General features: G+C 43.7%; 2 protein-coding genes across 2 annotated transcripts; one reads left to right on the top strand and one right to left on the bottom strand.

The window, feature by feature from the left end:
* Positions 1-1,048: 1,048 nt before the first annotated feature.
* DARS2 (aspartyl-tRNA synthetase 2, mitochondrial) lies at positions 1,049-17,469 on the bottom strand. The gene is made up of 17 exons (XM_048945415.1): positions 17,315-17,469; positions 16,836-16,935; positions 15,437-15,503; positions 15,132-15,233; positions 13,855-13,950; positions 12,812-12,935; positions 12,140-12,186; positions 9,683-9,789; positions 9,088-9,157; positions 8,322-8,501; positions 7,850-7,957; positions 6,397-6,459; positions 6,050-6,202; positions 4,634-4,852; positions 3,688-3,798; positions 3,414-3,489; positions 1,049-2,182 (listed from the first exon to the last, which is right to left on the bottom strand). Exons 1-17 carry the CDS (start codon positions 17,397-17,399, stop codon positions 1,995-1,997), a joined length of 1,896 nt encoding a protein of 631 aa, XP_048801372.1. The 5' UTR covers positions 17,400-17,469; the 3' UTR covers positions 1,049-1,994.
* A 25-nt stretch (positions 17,470-17,494) lies between these two features.
* On the top strand, positions 17,495-21,008 carry CENPL (centromere protein L). Its single transcript, XM_048945423.1, has 4 exons — positions 17,495-17,684; positions 17,758-18,009; positions 18,421-18,963; positions 19,276-21,008. Exons 1-4 carry the CDS (start codon positions 17,517-17,519, stop codon positions 19,345-19,347), a joined length of 1,035 nt encoding a protein of 344 aa, XP_048801380.1. The 5' UTR covers positions 17,495-17,516; the 3' UTR covers positions 19,348-21,008.
* The last annotated feature ends 28 nt before the right edge of the window (positions 21,009-21,036 follow it).

The raw sequence follows: 21,036 nt of genomic DNA, 5'->3' as shown, positions 1-21,036 counted from the left end.
CTGCAGTGGGGCCATGCCTCCCTGTTGCTGTTGTTGGAAATTTGCTGCAGGAATGTACAAAGCATCTCCTGCTCACATGCAGGAGCAGCAGGTTGACAGAAGAACCATCTCCAGGATTAGTTTTGTACACTTGAGTAATGAGTTGACACTTGCACAGCACTGGGCATCCTTACAGAAGGTCTCAGCTGAGGTGCCCAGGCTCTCAAAGACACAAACTGAAATCAAACACGGGTACCCAACCATCACAGGTTGGCCCACAGCAGCAAGACCTTGAGTAAGTCCTCATGCAGTACTTCTGCTGGTCATTCTGTTCCTAGCAAGGCCAGCAGCTCTGGGTGTAGCAGCCAGAGGCCAGCACTGTACAGAACCAAATCAAGTAACATCTTCTCTGTGACAACGTTCACAGGACTGCTAGTGAATTCAAGCAGTTGTGTTGTAACCTACCTTCATTCACAAATCCAAGTAAAGATGGTTTGCATATATTCAGGGTCCATCTTTTCCAATGACCTGATCATAGCAGGACTGCAGCAGCTCAGATGATACGTTTGGATGTATTTTTTCACTGTAGTTAATCATAGCTATATCACACACTTCAAACTGCAGCAAGCCCTTAATATAGCAGTGGAAAAAAAAACAATAAAAATCAACATCACACCAAACAGCTTGCATATAAAAGACGGATGTTATGCCTTGGAGACAGCTTGCTCACACATTTTAACAAGTGCTTTCAATGTTCCAGGCAGCGTTACATTTTTGCCTAAGCTTCTTATAGTATGTTATCCTTTGAATGCTTGATAATAATCCTAATTTAAAGAACTGGGACTTTTCAGATGCAAACAGCATTTGCCTTTGCAGTTCTTACCAAGAGACAGAATATCCCTTACGTGACAATTAAAAAAGCTGAGCACATTACATTTACGCTTACTATAAATAATGGTCTGGGGGAGTGAAGAACTTCTCAGAAATACTGGTCTTTTTAATGCTTTCATGTCCTCAAAGGAGCCTCTGATAATCCCTACTTTAGAAACACAGATGACTCTTAAGCAAATTCTGTGTAAGTTCCATTTATTCTCACTTTCAGTAGAAAAGGTAAATAGCAAAACCACCATCCTCTAAAGAAGCAATCTGAGTATAACATCGCCTTGTTCTGATCACTGCTTAAATGTTAAGGGAATTATCAATGCAATAACTCTCACAAGGCGGTGTGTAACATTTTGTTCTAACTCCCATATTTCCAGCTTGTTTCCAATCAAAGATATGCAATGCCAAGCTCAGACAAAACCAAACTGCTAGACAAACTTTATTTACAAAGGATACAAACTTCAGAACCGGTGCTCTGAAAGTGGCAGGACCACAGGCCCCAAAGACACATCATCTCCTGTTTGATGAACATCACAAGGACAACTGCTGCAAATACCACACCTCCTCCTCTGCCTGCTTTTAACGGGGAACACTTGAGTGCAACTCCCCATGGCAAATTCTGTATGATCAGGTATCCTCCAGCACGACACAAGCTGTTGGATGCACTGAAGCTTAGTCAGGCTCTTTACCCAGCATGGCATTACTCTGCTGTAACAGTTCTCAGCTAGAGATTCAGTGATTATCAGGAACACTGGATCATTTTCCAGAGAAGCTGGTACGCTGCCTCCTTTAGATTTCAGGGAGGAGTTTGTGTGTGCAAACTGGAAAGTGGGAAATTAACAAATAACCATACCTTCAGATACAACACTCCAAAGGCAACAGTCTCAATATCCTAAGCTAAAACGATGGGCATTTTTCTTTTCACTTTCCTATTTCTCCCTCCCATTGACAACCTAAAGGTAAATTCCTATCAGGGGAGCTATCACGTCTGTTCCCCATTCTGTTCTGAAACCGCAGTGGGGTTATACTCCTCTGGTCCTCCCCTAAGTTGATGTTTTCCAAACTGAATTTTAGTATTTATAAGTTGGAAGCATCTCTGCTTTAACAGTTCAATTCACATCACTTGCTGCAAGTCAGTTTTTCTTCGCTTCTGTTTCTGCAGCAGGCCACGAAACGTGGATGTGATATGGCTCTAATTCTTCTGGAGTGACATAGTCTGGAGCACTGCCCATCAGGTCCCGTCCCCTGAATGATTTAGGAAAAGCAATGACATCTCGGATACTCGGAGAGCCAACGATGAGGGAGATGAGCCTGTCAAGTCCTAGAAGTAGAAAACAAATTGATGAATCACTTGAGCTACGGGCCTGTGCTAGTTTCTCTGATTCAGAAAGTCAGAAAGGTGGGAGTAGGTAATACTGCCAGACTTAAAGAATAAAACTGAAGGGGAAAAAAGTTACCCTCAACCAGTAAAGAGAGAAACAGAGACGCCTAGACAGCAGATGAGCCTGGCAAAATAAAGCTTTTCAATGTTACAAAAAATTCTGTGACATAACAAAGACTGCAAGACAGAGACAGTGCCTTTTCAAAAGCAGCATAACAATGCCAGGGCCACTATGCAACAGGAACATTGTCAGGGCTCTGTTTAACTGCTCAAAGCTCTTGGTCAATCAGTTCTGAAGGACTAGAACAACCAGGAGGAATTCAGAAGGAGTAATAGCCTCTGAGTGATCAGATAAGGGAAAAATCACATTTGAAGACAGCAAGTTAAAGTGTTCTTCTTCTGTTGCTGTTTAAACAAAAACCTGAAAGGTTCTAGGAAAACAGACATTCCTGTAACGCTGTACACAGTGCTGTAATGACTTCTCAAGATTCCATTCCACAGGAGCTTAAGCCAATCTAGATCAGTGCTGCTGCCTCCTCACACTCCGTGTCTCCTGAGATGTAATTTCTCCCTGTTGTGTACATTGCACTGCTGTGTACAGGTATCCACCAGGCCCATGCCGAGACGGATCAGGGAGCTAACGTGACAGCATTCACTCACTGTCAGTTTAAGTCTCTGAATGAATGAATGAAACAGAAGGCAGAAGGGAAGTGAGGCTGAAGGAAAGGCTGAGATTGTGGCAGTAACCCAGGGCATGAAGCAGTACCATACCATCCCATGCCTCTGGGGGTGCAATACAGAGATCCTGTACCGGCTGCACAGGAAGAAGAATTAAGATGACCCAGTGTTAATAAACATGCTGTTTGTAGAACAGTAGATAAGGGCTGTCCTCAGATGCACTAACAGGTGATTTGGTCCTTGCAGAAGAACTAAAATACATTATGATGCTGGATAGGAACACCAAAACATTCAAGAGCTCTGGTCTCTTTCATAAAGTAGCCACAGAAATGGAAGCATGTTGGTTGTTACTTTTTAGCACTACCAAAACAGCCATCTCTCACGTCAGGAGAAGATAGGGCTTTTGCTAACAAATGAGGCTTATTCTCAAAATCTAATATACCAAAAGAAAGCCACAAGACACCTGCATTCTGGATAATTGCAAAGCACTCACCTAAAGCAATTCCTCCATGGGGGGGAGCTCCAAATTCCAGAGCCTCAAGCAGATGGGAAAGCACCTCTGAGTCTTCCTGCAAAGTTACATAAGAAACATTACTGAACAAACAATGCTCTTCCTATTGACAGCATAGGATCTGATGGAGTCATCCATCTCTAGGAGCTGTTTATCTGAGAAGGACACTCCTGTTTCTCCAGAATTTGGAGCACCTATAAATGGAGCAGTCATTTAAAACTTTAAGAGGATGTTGGGAGACATCTGGAGGTGTTACCTTCAGCACTTTCTCCAGCACAAAACGCTGCTGTTGCGCATTATGAATTCTGATGGAGCCACCTCCAATTTCACTGCCATTCAGCACAAGGTCATAATGCTGGCTACGAACCTGGGAAAAGAAACCAACAAGCACCTTAGAAAAGCTGGGACCCAATGGCATTTACATACAATACACATACAAAGATGCTGCAAATGAAGACATGACGTACTGCAACACTGCTCTCTCAATGCAGCCTTGTAATTCACAAACGAAGGAGGGTCCAAACACTGAGGATAAAGTTTTCCACTGAATTACACTGGGGGGGGGTAACAGATTCCAAACTTAAGAATAACAAACATATAGATCACAACGTAATCAAAGAGAAAGGAAACAATTGAGAGCTTTCATTTTTTATAAAGTCCTATTAGTAGATACAGAGCAAGGCAGACTTCAAGTCCCGCCAACATTCCTCTTCTGGTTCCAGCTCCAGCAAAAACATGAAAGAAATCACATGGGAACATCTCTTCTTTCGTGGCTTTGTCGTTGCCATTTTAACAGCAGTTTGCATCCATTGAGAATTCAGGCTCCATGCTGAGACCTGATTGATCCCAAGCCTGAGCACAGAAAAAGCTCCAAGTCAAATACCAGTCCTAACAGAAGCATGGACTGCTGTTGAAACAGGTGCATGTCACCTCAGGGTGGCACATAGCTGAACAGCAACAGGAACAATGCATGTTCTTTTGGAAACTTGATCAAAATTTGAAGCAACATGGTATGGGTCAGAATACAAGATCCCTCACCTTAAGCAGCTGCTTCCAAAAAGTCCCTTTTGCCAGAGGGGCACCAAGAAGCTGGTTGTTATTCAGAGTAATCTTAAAGTTGTACCTTTCAAACAGACAGGTAGCTAGTTTTCCACAACACAGAGCTATCAGAGGGCCAACACAACAGGCATGAAGTTAGTTACCTTTGTGGGGTCAGAATAGAGGAGGTTGGTATCTGAAGGATGAGGGGCAGTGAAGGGGTGATGAGCAGACTCCAGTTCAGAGGGATTGTCTTCCTTGGGGAGGAAAAGTGGGAAATCCACCACCCAGAGGAAGTGAAGAGCTGCTGGATCCCGCAGTATCATTCCAGCTGCCTCCAGGAGGTCAGCACTCTGCAGCCGTAGGCTTCCTAATGCAGAGCACTGCAGAAAAGAAAGGAGCTAATGAGAAGGGGCAATTTTACTGCCAGAGAAGTTGCTCGTATACCATCCAGGGAAAGAGTTTTTTGTAACAGCAGCATCATATAAAGTATTAGCTGTACTGTGCTGTTGCAGTAAAAACATTCTTGCCTTGTCTCCTAAAAAATATCACCTTCCTGCCAAGGCAGCAGCAGCTCCAGGGTTTGACAAAAAAAAAAGAAAAAGGCTGAGTAAGAAGCTGGAAAAGCTCATTTTCTTCCACAATCCATCCTCACAAAACTCTCCCAGACTGACCTCAAGTTCTACATAAGCATGGATTAACAGGGAATCATAGGTAATATCCTCACTTTTAAGACAGAAATGAAGGCACAGAAAGAAGTGACAGTTTTGGTGATCATGCAGAACATGACACCATACATAAAAGAATGCCTGGAAGGCAACATCTACTGGCAGGAATATAGAGAAGGTTAGGGACAGAATCTCCTATCTCCTCTGCTAATAAGCAGCCATGTTTCACTCTTACCATCTGCTTACAGGAGACAGCTACCTAGGTGTCTTTGTTTTCTAGTCTCTGTTTAGTGCTTTAAGAAGTAAGTTGAGCTGAGAGAAGCGGTGCCAATTTGTTCCTGTTTTATATTCCAGCCTTCATCTTGGTTACAAACTCTTCCCAGAATATAACTGGGAGAGAAACAGAAACAATAGGTACACTTCATGCATTATTTGTTGCTGATGCAGCTTCAGATGCAAAGAAACAAGGAATTAGAAGAGATGGCTCTGGGAAGACCTTCTTGTGGCCTTCCAGTATTTGAAGGGAGCATATAAACAGGAGGGGGAATGTCTATAGGACAGGAGGCAATGGTTTTAAACTAAGATGGGGGAGATTTAGGTTAGATATTAGGAGGAATTTTTTCACACAGAGGGTGGTGACGCACTGGAACAGATTGTCCAAGAAGGTTGTGGATGCTCCATTCCTGGAGACATTCAAGGCCAGGCTGGATGTGGCTCTGGGCAGCCTGGTCTGCTGGTTGGTGACCCTGCACAGAGCAGGGGGTTGAAACTCAGTGATCACAGTGGTCCTTTTCAACCCAGGCTGTTCTATGACTCTATGATTTTAGTGATCTGGGGTATTAGACAAAGGACAGGTAACTTCAAAGTCAACACAACATTCAACTCTCACAGTAACCCAGAAATGCTTCCTACCACTCGCTTGTGGTCTCCAGCTGCCAGCAGCACCACATCATCCACCTGCATGTTCAGTGCTTGGATGAGCTCTGACTGTTGCTCTTGACTAAGAAACTTGGTGAGCAAAGACTTCAAGCTCCCGTCGGGCCTGCAGACAACATCCATGATTTCCTATTGAAAGATCAGTAAGAAGAATATGTTCATGTCAATGCTGCCCTCTCATCATCAACTCTTTTTAAATAAGGCTCTTAGTAATGAGCCTTTATTATTATTAAAAATTCTCCTCTACCTTCTTCTGCCTACAAGTGCCTTCATATAGTTTATCATTCACCACTTTTAACATTCCAGCAGTGTTACCGTCTCACCTGGTTGAACTGGGATTTTGCAGCCTCCTTTAAGGATTCCAAATCTTTATTTTTAAGATACCTCTGAGGAAAAAGCAAGAAAAGACATTAGAGCAGCATGATCTACAGAAAGCCCTGCCAGAATTCAAATCTACTGTTTCCAAACATCTCGTGTTCTTCTGTTTCTAGCTGTTCAAGAACCTGTGATAGAAACAAGAGCTGTGGGACAAGAGTGGGCTCATGGCACTGAACTTGTGGCAGCTTAGTGTTTTCTCCAAGGACTGCTTTCAGAAAGGGGCTTCTGTAAGCTGCAGTTTTTCCCCCTCACTCACAGATCAGACATAGCTGGTCAGCGGTGGGAGACCATGCCAATTAATTACTCTAGCCTACAGATTACAGAGCAGGAACAAGTTTTTAACACTACACTGACAATGGTGAAAGCACAGCTCAGTGTGGAGGAATAACAGGAAGAAACCAACCAGGCTCATCCTCACATGCAAAGGAATGCAGCAGATGTTCCTGATCTTAAAAAAAAAAAAGAAGAATATTTTAAAGATAGAGAGGCTTGAAACTCCACTTTTGTTTTGCAAATGCACTTCTTTAGTGCCCTCTGGTGGGAAGACAGTAACTTGTGTTTTCTGCCAAAATTATACAACTCCCAAACTGAAGTCCTACTCATAGAATCGGAAAGAACTCACAAAGTTTACTCAATCCAACTCCTGGCTCTACAAAGAACCACCCAAAATTCAAACCCTGTGTTTGATGGCATTGTCCAAATGCTTCCTGTGCTCTGGTAGTCTTGGTGCCATGACCAAATGCCCTGGGAAGCCTGCTCCAGTTTAAAAAAAATCATGCAGATTCATGTTATTCTATTCTCTAAGGATAAGCGTTCAATACTTTTTTCCCCTTACTGCCTATGCTGCAAAGACATCCACAGCCAGAGTTACATTTGCTTCCCCGTTAAGATAGGCCAAAGATAGTTTTCCATCTACTGTCAGCTTTGGGTTTGATTTGTGGCATTTTGCTTACATGAGAAGCACCCAGAAATGCAACAAAAGCAATCGTGAGACAGGCATGCAAACTAGCTGACCTTTCTCCTATCAGTCCAGAACAGCACTGTGCCATACCTGATTCTATTTCAACCTCTCCCCAGAGGGCAAATTTATTATTCAGATGCCATCCTTGACAAAAGCAAGCTGAAGCCCCAAGAGGCTCCCCAGTCCCCAGGGGACCTTGCAGCTCTGTTCTCTTCCTGGCCTTCATGAGGACAATATATTCTTCCCATCGCCTGATCATCTCCATTTCCCAATTGTAACAACACTCTGCCCAACCTGACGTCAATCACAAGCAACCCCGAGCTCCCTGAAGGAGGCTGCTCCCCCACTCATAGCAGGGAACATTTCCACACCAACAAAGGAATTCGAGTTGGTATTTTATTTCACAAGTGTACACAGCATGTAAAAACATCACTTACCACTCCCTGAGGGATACAAATAGCCTTGGCAGTGCTGTGAGGGTAACTGAGCACATTCTGCACAAACCCAATGTCCAATCTTCGAAAAGTATCACTGATATCCACTATCTAAGCAAGGAGAGAGCACAGGAAAAAGCTGTTGTGGTAAAAATATGAAGCAAAAAAAAAAATCACAAGCCTGTGTCTTATTGCCTTCAAAAGCCACTCTTTGGGACACCATTTCCTTGCTCAGAGAAATCAACAGGTCCCAGAAAGAAATGAAAGGGGCCAAGCTTGAATAACCATCAGAAGACTGATGGCTACAGAGACAAAAAATGTAAGAGGGCCTGGAAAACCCAAGAGATTCCTTTGGTATATTACAGGATTAAGAAATCCACGTAACCACATACATACAATTTAATCAAAGATTATTCTTAGAACACTACCAGAAATAAAAAGAAAAGCTGCAAGTTTCCAGCAGGCAAACCCACACCTTCATCCCAAAGCGAGTGTCTGGTTTATCAGTCCCATAGTCAGCCAGTGCCTCCTCATAAGTCATGGAAGGGAAAGGAGTTGTAATGGGGCCTCTTTCCTCAGGCCAGGAATATTGCAGGAGGCCCTCTATCAACCTCTGGATCCCAGCTTGATCTACAAATGACATTTCTATATCTATCTGAAAACAGAGAACAAAAGGGAGATTGCACATTAGCAATAGTTTTTGCCTCTGCATTGCTATTTGCAGAAACTCTTAGAATATTAAGCCCACATAACAGGAAACAATATACAACATTAAGTCATAGCACGATTACATTAGATTAAGGGTGTGTTTATGATCTCCCTACACTGTGATGACTCAGGCAACAATCTCCTCAGAGAACTAAGTGAGGTAATGATGACAAGGATGAACAGAGAAACCTTGAATGGACCCAGCTAACTCTGCCTGGGTACAAAGCTGATGTAAGGGATGCCCAGCTCTGCAGGACAGGAGCAGAAATGCATCATCAAGTACTACCACTGCTGCAACACAATTCCCACATCTATTCATCAGCACCTGGGACTGAAGTCAGCCAAGGACAGTCACAACTTTGTTCACATCCCACACTGACTGCAAGGGGCCGTGGCTGCAAAGCACACAGAAAACAGCATTCCACATCCCTGAGGCAGGACAAGGACCAACAGATACTTAGCCTTCAGAAGATAAAAATACCCACAAGCTTTTTGGGTGAAGGGGAGGGTGAAAGGCAGTGCATGTTAGTTACCTGAGTGAATTCTGGCTGCCTGTCAGGCCGTGAGCCTTCATCACGGTAGCAGCGAGCAACCTGGAAGTACCTGCAAGAGTACTTACACTTAGATAACAATTAAAGGTACCTTAAATTAAATTATGGCTACAGAACTGATCATAAGACTGCTCTGCTCCCTATGTAGTGGATAATCACAGTCCTGATTGCTGCCATTCCCTTAAATGCATGGAATTTTGATTGGAAGCAGCATACCAGCAGCTGTACCCATCTCCAGCCATACCTTCCCAAGGTTACCAGGTGAGCTGTGCTCTGACAGATTTTCTGTCCTTCAGGCAGACTGTCTCTGCAAAGCTTATCCCTACATTTGTGCTTAAGATCAGGTTTCCATTTGAAATAGCAAAGATTTCAACCATCAAAAAGAGATAAGGTTACTCTTACTGGAAGGTATTACTGCTAATGAGACTGGCTTAGCAAAAAATGCAAGTATTCAAGGATCTCTTTGAAACAAAACCCTTGGCAGTAAGTTCCTGGAGAAGTCTCTAACACATCACACATCAAAGAAAGCAAACCCTGGACAGTGCATGCAGACAATGGCAGTCCAAGTAACTCTTACCTGTCCAGGCCTCCAATCATCAGGAGCTGCTTGAACTGCTGAGGACTCTGAGGCAGGGAGTAGAACTTGCCTGCTTCCCTGGAGGGCACAAGGAATTCCTTTGCCCCCTGGCATGAGAAAGAAGTTTAGCAAGTGAGCACCTCTGCTCTCAGCTGAGACAAAGCCAACCAGAATATACCCAGCACACCAGTGGCCTTAGGCCACTCTCCTTCCCCACTTCTCTTTCCAAAAATTCAGCTTTAACATTCCAAGCAAGAGAAACTGGGAAAGGAGAAAATTGAACACGGAATGGCAAAAGCATGAAGTTTATAAAGATAACAAGACTTGAAAGAAAAGGTCATTGAACCTTTCATCTAAATACCTGACCTGGAGAGATAAGCCATTTTCTACAATTGATGCACCCAGCAATCAACACAAATGCTTCAATTCATGCACTCTACATCTTTCTTCCAGATTCCTTCCCTCCAGATTATTTTTTGTTTGATAGCATGAGGTCATACTGCAGCCTTTCCCCCTACTATAGGTTTACTTCACTCTAGGAACTTTTTATTTTGAAAATCTTTGCCAAGTCAAAGAAGAAGAAAATTATAAAGGGGTTCAAAAGCTTTGGAGAAGGATAATGGAATAGCTGCCCTGTTTACATAGGCAGCCAAGCTAAGCACTGAAATTCAGAGGCTGGTGTTGTAGTTCTGGACCTCTACCTTCAAAACTGTAGACAAGTGAGCCATGAGCTTGCACCAGGATTGCTGAAATCAGCACTTATGTGGCTGTGTTTGGGTTGGTAGGGTCAAGTCTTTATTCTAGATCCTGTGAAGGAACTGTTCTGTTTCTGTCATCTTGCTCACTGCTTCTGCCTAATAAATCCACCTTGTACCAAGGCTGCAGCAGAACTGAAGGAGACACGTGCAGGCTGCACAATTCCATAGGTGGCTGGAAGATGACTGTAGAAGGACCAGCAGCTGATAAGAGAAGAGATACATCAGCCTGCCACTTTAACAGACTGTAGCCTGTTCAAGTCTGCAGACTGCTGATCTACCACAATCTGGACTGACTGCTGCCTCAGCATGTCTGTAACACAAATCCCACCCAAGCATATGTGCACTATTACTACTTCACTTGCAGATGTGTGTTGAAAGTGGGGTATTCCTTCTCTGATCATCAGGGAGCTAATAAGCTCAAATACCATCTTTTTCTTGCTCTTGCCTCTGGCAGCAGAGCTAAGTGGAAGACAAGTCACTTCAGTGCTTCCTCAAGTGACCCAAACAGAGCTGTACGAACAGCCTATAAATAGTACTTGGACATGAGGAAGTGGAGAAACCTTTTGTAACATCTGGTAAATCTTTAATCATCTCTTGAAGGCTGGGTCCACTTCTGCTTCCCTGCCATTTGCTGCTCTCGACTGCCTCACACAAGACTTTGGGTTTTAATCCCAGTTAGGGCTGTGTTCAGAGCTAGAAATAAATGCAGCAGCAATTTGTTCAGCTCTGAGAGAAGGAAATACGCAATATAAAGTGGGGATATTCCTTCTCTCAGCATTAGGAAGCAGAGAAGTGACACAAAGACTCAGAAAGACTTGTGTCCTTGCAAAACACTTTGATTTGCCATCTTTTGCTCCAGCCATAGGGATACACCTACTACAGAGCTCTGCTCAACTACTGAATCAGATCCAGCATCAACAACTTGGACACATACAGGACTTAAGTCTGACATACACATCTAATGGAGAAACTGGGTGTGCAGTATCATTACTGGTAGACCAGATTCCCTGGTGGGCAATTACAGAGCCTCAGAAAAAGCTATTTTTCAGAATTAAATCTAGAAATTCTAGGCTAACAGCACAACTGTGAAGTGCAAGAGGAAAGGATCTATTTTCCCTATCATAACATCCTATTTCTGATGTAACTGCTGCCTCTGTATTAAACAGTCTGTTAACTAGCTTGATCTGAGACAGCCATAAGGATTCTCCACCTCTTGCTCAGCAAGACTAATGCATATGCATATTAGACTAATGCACTCATGACAGGGATTTAAATGCAAGAATTCAATATTCCTGGCCTACAGCTTGTCTGTGATTATTTTGGAAATGAAAGGAAGGAATATAAACTCAGAAACTGAAATGCTTTTAGTAGTGCCACTGCAGTAAGCTACGGGTTAAGAGATAAATGCTAAAAAAAAAAAGAGTCTTTCCAGGCTAGGATTTACATTCAATGTAATCTACAAGATAGAAGCTTTATTCTTTCATGGTAATTGAAGGTTCAAAGTCAAGACATAAAGGTGCCACTTCTACCCTTCCATTCCCTCTACTATTACAAGGATCAATACATTGTATCAGAAACTGACATACCAGCTGTTAGTGAGGGGAAGCAATGAAGGTTGAGTGGCAAGTGACTGTAATTCAACCATCAACTGCCTATGCCACTGCAGGAGGCTAAAATGCATTACTAATGGAATACATACCCCTGGGGTTCTCTTAAAGAGCGTTGGTGTTTCTACATCCACAAACCCTGAGGAACAAACACAGAATACGCTGACAGCAGAGACAAGAACTAGTATGACACAAAGTAGGCTAGAGAAGGGTTTGTTAGTCAGCTCTAGAGGTAATGGAGCACACCATGCAGCCTCTCCAAATCTCCAGACTTTGCTGTTTCTAAGAATAACTTTTGCACTGATTGACTTAAAAGCTGAACTTCCCCAAAGCACTGCCAGAACCGTTGAAGACAGAACTCCAAACTGGCAAACAAACTGTTAATTCTCTATCCATTTTGAACTAGGCTTTAGTTTCTTAAGAAGGGCTTCCTGATTTTAAGACAAACATAAACCCTACAAGAAATTCATCTCTTTAATACACCTCCAGTTGGATGACCAAAAGAGAAACTATTTGCAAAATGCCTTTGATCACTTCAAATTCTGGACATAGCTCATGAGAAACGACCGCTTTGTGGCAAGCTAAGACATTTCAACATCCTTTGTTCTTTAGAGCTGCCAACATCCCTCTAAGTCTCCCACTACAAGCAGTGCACCCTTCCCAAGTGAGAACAGTGTGGAGTTGTTTAGTGCTCTCTCCTAGCAATAGGAAAGAGCAGGAAAACTCTACAATGCTGTCTGCTACACTTCAAGCACTTTGCTTACCATGGTGATTACACAGGTACTCTCGCATCCTCATCACCACCTGGGATCTCAGCCTCAGGTTGTACTGTAACTGGGAGCTGCGCAGGTCCAGGTAGCGATACTGCATGCGCAAGGCCTCTGATTTCTGGGGAGAAGAAACAAAACTCAAACTGCATGCCCAATGAAGCCACAGGACAAAAGGGGGAAAGCTGGAAAAGGATACTGCCCTGTTGCCACACATAACCCACAGCCTGCATGGAGAAAGAGCAGCCACTGAGAGAGTCTCCAATGCATATAATTGGGGTTTTTTTGGAAGAAAAAACATAGACATCCATTCTGCACTTGGAGTTGCCTCAGCAAATCTCAGTTTCAGCCCTCTTAATTCTCCACTGTGACAGACTATAGTGATCCCCAGGGCTTTTAAGCACATGAGCAGTATCATACATGTATCTAAAGGAACAACCAAATGGTGATACACACTTATCACAGATAGGAAAATTAAACTACTGCAGATGGTGGGAATTGCTCAGGAGATGTAACATGGAATGAACAGCACGTAGTTCTCCCAATTCTTACACCTATGTATCAGTCACACAGTCAGTGGCAGAGAAGAACTTAACAGCAATGCCTTTCATATACCACAGAAACTACAATAAGAATAACCTTTTATAAGACTGTATTCACTGAAGAAAATCCTCTGGCCAACTAGCTACTCACCCAGATAAGACTAAGCACACTTGCCTTAAAACACAGCACTGCATTGGCAGATTCTCTTTCACACTCAAGAAAAGCTAGCACAGCCTGAATTTCTTGCACTTTTCCCTTTACCATCTGTTCTTCGTGTGGCATTTTAAAACTCTCTGCAGTGGAAACATTCAAGCCTTGTTTTCTGCGTAAGTCCAATTAGAAATGTCACCTCCCCACTAACAATACACACACCCTTCTTCTAAAGCACAGCTGGGAAGAATCAGATGAAGCTCTCACAGATGTTTTGCCATCACCCTGGACAAATTCCTGATTTACTGAAAACCCACTGCCTTGGTACAAGGGAAGAATGCAGACACCTTGATGAAATCTTTGATTTCAAAGGGCAGCTTCTTGCAAAAGTTGAGAACCTCTGCAGTCTCCACCTTGACTTCGATGTCCCCTGTTGGCATTTTCTACAGAAAAAGGCAAGAAAAAGAACAGATTCAAAACTTAGGGTGATCAGCTGGGCAAAGGTATTTCAAAGCTGATCAGTGGAAACAGACCAAGCCCAATTCATATAATTAGCCTATACTATATAGCCTATATACAGTTATACTGTAATATAATTACAGTATAACTCAGAACTTCTCTCAAGTAGAAATCTCTCCTAGATTTTCCTCCTGCTCAGAAAAAAATACAAGCCAGCTCACTCAAAATTGTGTGTTCTCTTCTAGCAGCATATCCATCTCTACAAGAAATAACACTGCTTTTCCTTTACTTTCTGCTTCAGTGACATCCAGAGCACAGAGCAGCAGTCCAACACAGATCCTGGTAGGACACACGACTTGGACAAAACAGTAGTTCCATTAGATTCAGTGAAATCACACAGAATGAATTTTAGAGTACATTTGCCTTCAATAAAAGTCCAAAAAGGCGACTTGGGAGGAACTTCTCAGAATTTCCAGTTCTGAACACCAGTTCTCAGAACTAGTATTCTTTTCCTGAGGGAAAGCAGACAGCCCCCGCCGCTCAGCACTGTGCCACACTGAGATTCATTTCATCCTATGGAACTCTTTAGTTAGCAAGGGAAAGTATACACAAACTTCTTTCCAGGTCTGCCGATGATGCAGGATACTGACAATCCTGACAGGCATTTAGGGGAGCAACAAAACTGAAGTTCACATGGATTTTGTCAGCAAAACAACAGCTGATTACAATGAGAACTGAGAAATGCACTTTTAAAAGAAAAAACAGTATTAAATCTTTGTTTCTTATATAATGAGAAACAAATCTATCGAGAGAGGAAAAGCTCATCTCTTACTGCAAAAGACAGTGACAATACTTATTTTTAGAAAAGAAAAAGTGATCTCAACCACAATTTGAAAGGCTGAAAAGTTAGCTATTCCCTGGTTCTCGTTATCCTTTCAGAGAGTAGAATTTAATTCTGGGTGTCTGTAATGTGCTGTGGCTTTTCTTAAGCTATTTGTCACAGCAGTTACTCTTGCCTCGCAATCTCTGAGGATAGGCTGACATACAGCACAGAACAAAACTGTCTGTGGCAAAGCTATGACACAAATAAACGACTGTAACCCCACTGCCCAGTGCTCTTCTCCCCCAAAGGAATAAAAACCTTGAGAGACCCCAGCATCCTCACCCGATTCTCCTGCCCTGGGGGCCGAGAAGACACGATGCCAGTCACTCGCACAACAGATTCCACTGGAGCATTGGACAGGAGCTTCCTCACATGAGAATGTGCCTGCAAGGAGATCCCAATGTACCTCAAAAACTCAAAAGCACCGTGCCTCATTTCTAAATGGTCCATTTGAATCTGGGACCAGTGCAAAACCAGAGGAAACAATACTAGCAGTCCTTTTGCAGCATCACAGGGCTCTCTGGTTAAGTATCGTGCTCTGCCCTCAATTTCTGCTGCGCAGAAGCTCATACTTAGGTAGCACTTACTTCATCCTGTGGAATGATGATCTGGGTGAGTCCCTGGAAATCCCTCAAAACCAGGAACAGGCCTTGTCTGATCCACAAAAAAAAAAGAACACAAAAGGGAAAAGTTCTGTCAAAATCCAGTCATCTTTTGCTTTTTAAGTCAATGCATGTGGTGACAAGTTATTGTCTGTATCTTGTTACTAATATTTTAAAACACTTCAGAAGCATACACATCTGAATATGATCTGAACAACTGGACTCAGATTTTATCCAGTCACAATGTGCAAATAACCAGAAGATGCAGTATCTTAATTTGAACATGAAATCACAGAAAGCATGGCTTACAAACACAGGCAATTTCCAGAGATTTCCTGCTGAGAAACTTGATTCAGATAAACATATTTAGGTGAGCAACAAAACTGAAGTTCATGTGGATTTTGTCAACAAAACAACAAAAAGAAAACTCACAACCATCTAACAGGCAGCAGAGTGCTACTCTCGTAAGTTTGACATGAGCAACTCATGCTCCTAGACCAAGCATCACAAATATCAATCTCCTTAGCTGCAATAGTGGCAGCTGCTGTTATGCTTGAAGCTGTCCTATGAAACATACCCTGTGTTTAAAGGCAAAAGCCCAACAATCTCATTTCAATAATGACAACATTGCTCCTGGAACCCCACCCACTCAGAGATGCTCATGCTGGCCTCACACAACCAATGCCAACCATGACTGCAGAACAATACTGAATAAAAGGCAGTCCCTCCGCAGTATAAAATACAGAAGGCCATTTTTGATGGGAATTATTCTGCTCAAAACCATAGGACTTACCTCCTTTTTACTTGCAGATATCCAAAAACACAACAATTAAGAGCTGCAATACAAACAAGCTTTTCAGTCTGCATTTGGCAAATGCACAGCTCCAATAGGAGAGGTTATTTAACACCACCTAAGGCAAGATGTTGGAACTGATATTTTATCCTTTGCTTACTAGCTTCTCCTAGCATATCCTTTTCAAGCAAAGCATGCATACTTTAAAGAAGCATCCTTAGATGTTACAGTAGAAAATATATTTTGTTTGTAAATTGAAAAACAACCTAAGAAATTCATAGAAAAGAAATTAAAAGCTGTCTGAACTGTTGTAAGTACATTACTATTTACTTACTCCTACACACAAAGAAGGTAGCAATATTTAGCTGTTCAGAGGGGTACAAGGAGGATCAATTAATATTGATACCAAACTCTGGAATGTTAAATACTGCTGTGGCATGGTTTCCAACTGCTTAGTCACATATATTAGAAGGGGATAACATAAGATGTGAAAGGTAACTGAAAGCACACAGAAGTGTCAGAATGCAGGCCTAGAGAGTACATTGGATCTGCCAATGAAGCAGCTCTGTTCTCACAGTGGTTTGAGTTTACCTTTGGTACTGAATCCATCCACACAAGGTGACCTCCTGTCCTATATGAGCAGCACGCAGCTCTCCACAGGTGTTGGTCCGAGCAGCAAAGCTATTGACATCTGAAATTAAAAAAAAACACAGGAACTCAGGCTGTCTGCAGGGATGGGGCGGCTCTCTGGGCAGCCTTCGTCAGTGCCTAACAGCCCTTATTATAACTAACTACTTCCTTATATTCAGTCCAGATCTCCCCTCTTTTAGTTTGAAGCCACTTCCCCTTGCCCCCTCTCACAGACCTTGCTGAAGAGTCTGCCCCCTTCCTTCTTACAGCTCCACTAAAGGCTAGAAGAGAAAGAGGGCTTAGGAAGCCAACGTGGAAACCCGCTGGCAGCCAGCACACAGGTGTTAATTAACCCTCTGGTGTGGAACAGCCGATGGGTGCTGCTGCTCAACCACGCGCCCATAGCTAGATTCGAACTGACCCCTTCACAGCCTGCTCACCTGGAGCGCGGGGCACCCAGCCGCTGCTCAGCCGGGCCCGCTCGGTACTCAGCCGAGGTAACGCGCTACGTACCAAGCGCAGCATCCCAGCAACGGGCACAGCTCAGCCGGCGGCTCACCCAGCCACCATAAGGCACCGCCCCCAAGATGGCGGGCGGGGCGGGAGCGCGGCGGCGCGGGGGCCGACGGGACGGGCGTTCAAATGGCGGGCGGGCCGGCGGCGGGCTCCGCTACAGAGATGGAGGGCGCGATGCGGACGCTGCCCAGTAGCGGGCGGCCATCCGGCACCGGGCGGCTGTCCCGAGGTCCGCTGTTCGGGCGGAACTACGGGCTGAGCCCCGGCAGCCGCCTGCTGCCGCCGCGCTGTCAGGTAGGACCGTCCCTCGGAGGCCGCCGAGCCTCGAGGGGGAGTGATGCCATGAATGTTTGTCCTTCGTTTTTAGGAGAACGCGGATCCGCAGAAGACGGCGTTCCTCCTGCGGAAGCAGTGGACCCTGTACAGTGTCAGCCCTCTGTACAAGTTTTCCAACGCCGACTTGAAGGACTACGCCCGCATGTTGGGTGTTTTCATCGCCGCCGAGAAGCAGAAGGGGCTGGCAGTAGATATGGACGGAGAGCTGGGGATCAAGGTGGCCATGTCCGGTCTGCCAGAGCTGAGGGGCAGCGAGCAGGACCCCGCCGCTGTGCTGGTGCAGGTGGGGCACTGGGGTGCTATTCACAGCTCTGGGACCAGCTAAGGATAGAGCACAGGGAGTGGGGAGCAGCTGAGGGAATGGGATGGGGCGGTGTGGAGAAGGGGAGCACAGGGGAGACCTCGTGGTGAGGTGAGGGTCGGCCTCTGCTCCTGCGATAGGACAAGAGGGAGTGGCCTCAGGTTGTGCCTCTGGAGGTTCTGTTTGGGTATTAGGAAAAATTTCTTGTCGGGAGCGTTGAGGTGCTGGATGCCCAGGGAGTTGGGGGAGTTGCCTGTCCCTGGAAGCGTTCACCAACTGTGGGGATGTGGCCCTGAAGGATGTGGTCGTTGGGGATAGGTTGATGGTTGGACAGGACGATCACGGTGGCCTTCTTCAACTTTAATTATTCTGTGATTCTTTTCCCCGTTCCAGCTTTTCTTGAGATCATCACTTTCCCAAAAAAACTCAGAAGAGAAGCTGATATGGTCAGGATGGTTCTGCTGTGTGGCTGGAGATGATCTTTCAGAGGATTTGCCTGAGAACTTCACTTGTTTACCTTTGTTCCTTGTTAATGGGGCAGAAAGTTACACAGCCATTGTTGGAACTTGGTTTCAGAAGACTTTTGACTGCTGTTTCCGTCGTTTAGCCATCAGCCCTCTCAATCTCACTTGGATGGCAGCTATGTGGACTGGATGCGAAGTGGACAAAAACACAGCTGCCACGGAACTCCTTTTCTCTGTTCCTCACCTGCCTCAGCCTCTGGAAATTTCATATGCCATTCACCCTGAGGATGCAAAAGCTCTGTGGGACACAGTCCAAAAAACTCCAGGAGAGATCACTCAGGAAGAGGTGGATGTCTTTATGGAATGCCTTTATTCCCACTTCCACAGACACTTTAAGATCCACTTGTCAGCTACAAAACTGGTGAAAGTTTCTACGGGAATTGCCTCAGCACACTGTGATGGGATCATAAAAGTGAGTTCAATGATAATGCAGCATGTTATCCTAATACCAGACAAGTAGAATAGTTGTACTTTACTAGAAATGCCTTCCTTTTAAAAATGAAGGCTGCCTGTTTCTTACAAATAGCTTCCTACTAGAAGTCAGAGGGCTCCAACAAGAGCAGCATGGAGGCAGGAGTGTTTCTGTTCCATATCTTGGGTCAAAATCGTTTTTAAAAAAAGAGTATTTTGCAGACAACTGCAAATCTGACTGCATTCATTTGTTTTAGTCATTTAAGGCTGTGCAAATGACCACTGATTTTCTTTTTTTTTTTTTTTTAAACAGTTTCTACAAAGCCAATACCTGATTGGAGTGCTGATGCTACTGACAGAATTAGCAATCTCTCAGATACAGTGAGACTCAACTCCGCATATCTTTGTGCATACAGAGGCTTACCAATGGAAGCTGATAAGCCTACTGAAAATTCATTCTTGCAGCATTTTTTCTTCTGATCTGTAACTCCTGTGTGCAACTACTGCATTTAAATCCATAGCCACAATTCAGTATGCAGAAAAGGCATTTAACCCTACAGTAGCTTGTTAAGCATCTGTCTGTTATAGTCGCTCTATCCATTTGTCTGTATTTATCTGCTGGAGGCTAGGAAACAAAACTGCAAGTTCTTGGATGCGACTTACTGACAAGTTTTTCCATTATTGCTGCTGTCAGCAATTTTGGTTTCACTTAACTGATAGCACCAGCTATACAGTTATACTATGGTACACTTGGGCTGCAGGCTAAATGTCAACCACTCCACTATCAAGCATGCCTGAAAAACTGATACATGTTTTAAGCTTCTAACTTCATTTTTAGCTAATTAAGACTGGCTAGTAATGGTCGTAAAATGTTCATCTACTCCCTAGCTGAGCAAGGTGAAAAGCATGACAGTTCCCTTTTCCAGCTCTGGTCTCACAAAGTTAATGCGTGAGAAATTGAAATCAGCATGAACTAGAGATTTAATGTGCTTTGCCTGGTAGTTTATTGCCTTGGATGTAATACTGTAGGCCAGAGTTCTGAGTTGGAGTTCTTGGTGCTGGAACTTTATATTTGATCTCATTCTATACCAGGTAACAGTTCAGAGCTAGTGCAGAGGCTGACTACAAACTATGTGAGCCAAAAGGAAGTAGAAGTGCTATGACTTGTATAACAGTACCTCATAAATATTTTTTTTTAGCTTTTTTCCCTAATTGACTAGAGACGAACAGCATGTCTGACTCAATGTATACTTGTATTTTATTTTAATTTTTTTACCTGACTAAACTGTTAGGCTTTGCTGCTCACAGTATTATTGAATGTGTAAAGCATAATTTCCTGTGAAATTCACTTGTAATAACTTTAGGCTTCCAGAACTTTGTACAAGTAATCAGTTAAATATGTTGTAACCTATGTGTAAGCAGGAAGGCAAGGTGTGAGTTGACCAAACCACAAGGTTAGAACACATCAACTCCACCTTAAAGGAGCTGGCTTGTTCCTTCTTCACCCCAGCAAGGCTGAGATGAACCAGCCATGTACACATGAATAACATGACACCATCACATGCCTAGCTCCTTATCTCTTACTGAAACTAGCCTCCTAGTACAGTCAGAAAAAGAACCATGTACTTGCTTTCAGTTTGTATTAAGCAGAGTTAGTTTTGCCTTGTGAAGGCTGTAGGTGAATTGAGGATGCTTACTGAGTTAAGCACAGCCACAGGTCTTGACTGCCCAGCAACTATTAGTTCTGTTGTTTTAGTTTCCTTTCAAAGACATCAAAGTTTGCTATGTTGACTGAGAGGAATGCTTGGTAAGCAGACCTGTATTTGATTTTAAGTTAACCCATTAGTCATTTTCAAGATCTAATGTTCTGATCTGACAGTTTGCATAAGTAACTTCTAAATTCAATGTAGCTTTAAGAAGAGAACCTAAAAGCATATGAACCTTGTGGGAATGCTCCAGCAGCATGCTTTGCTTTTAAGATTAGTACTTAGCTGAAGCCAGCGCTCTGCTAATCGTGCTCAGTATCTACCATAGGCTGCCTGTGGATTAGTGCTGGAATAAAGAACTACTTCCC

Source organism: Lagopus muta, chromosome 5 (genome assembly GCF_023343835.1).
Source record: "Lagopus muta isolate bLagMut1 chromosome 5, bLagMut1 primary, whole genome shotgun sequence".
NCBI classification, from domain to species: Eukaryota; Metazoa; Chordata; class Aves; order Galliformes; family Phasianidae; genus Lagopus; species Lagopus muta.
Note: the sequence above shows the minus strand (reverse complement) of the source record. Positions and strands in the feature narration are given on the sequence as shown.

Excerpts from the sequence above, each read along its gene's own strand:
- DARS2 (XM_048945415.1), bottom strand. The coding sequence starts at position 17,399 with ATGCTGCGCTTGGTACGTAGCGCGTTACCTCGGCTGAGTACCGAGCGG. Across the intron at positions 12,187-12,811 it reads GTACCTGTGTAATCACCATG|GGTTTGTGGATGTAGAAACA; the intron begins GTAAGCAAAGTG and ends TTTGTTCCTCAG. Across the intron at positions 3,490-3,687 it reads TGCTGGAGAAAGTGCTGAAG|GAAGACTCAGAGGTGCTTTC; the intron begins GTAACACCTCCA and ends GTAACTTTGCAG.
- CENPL (XM_048945423.1), top strand. The coding sequence starts at position 17,517 with ATGGCGGGCGGGCCGGCGGCGGGCTCCGCTACAGAGATGGAGGGCGCG. Across the intron at positions 18,010-18,420 it reads CCGCCGCTGTGCTGGTGCAG|CTTTTCTTGAGATCATCACT; the intron begins GTGGGGCACTGG and ends TCCCCGTTCCAG. Across the intron at positions 18,964-19,275 it reads ACTGTGATGGGATCATAAAA|TTTCTACAAAGCCAATACCT; the intron begins GTGAGTTCAATG and ends TTTTTTAAACAG.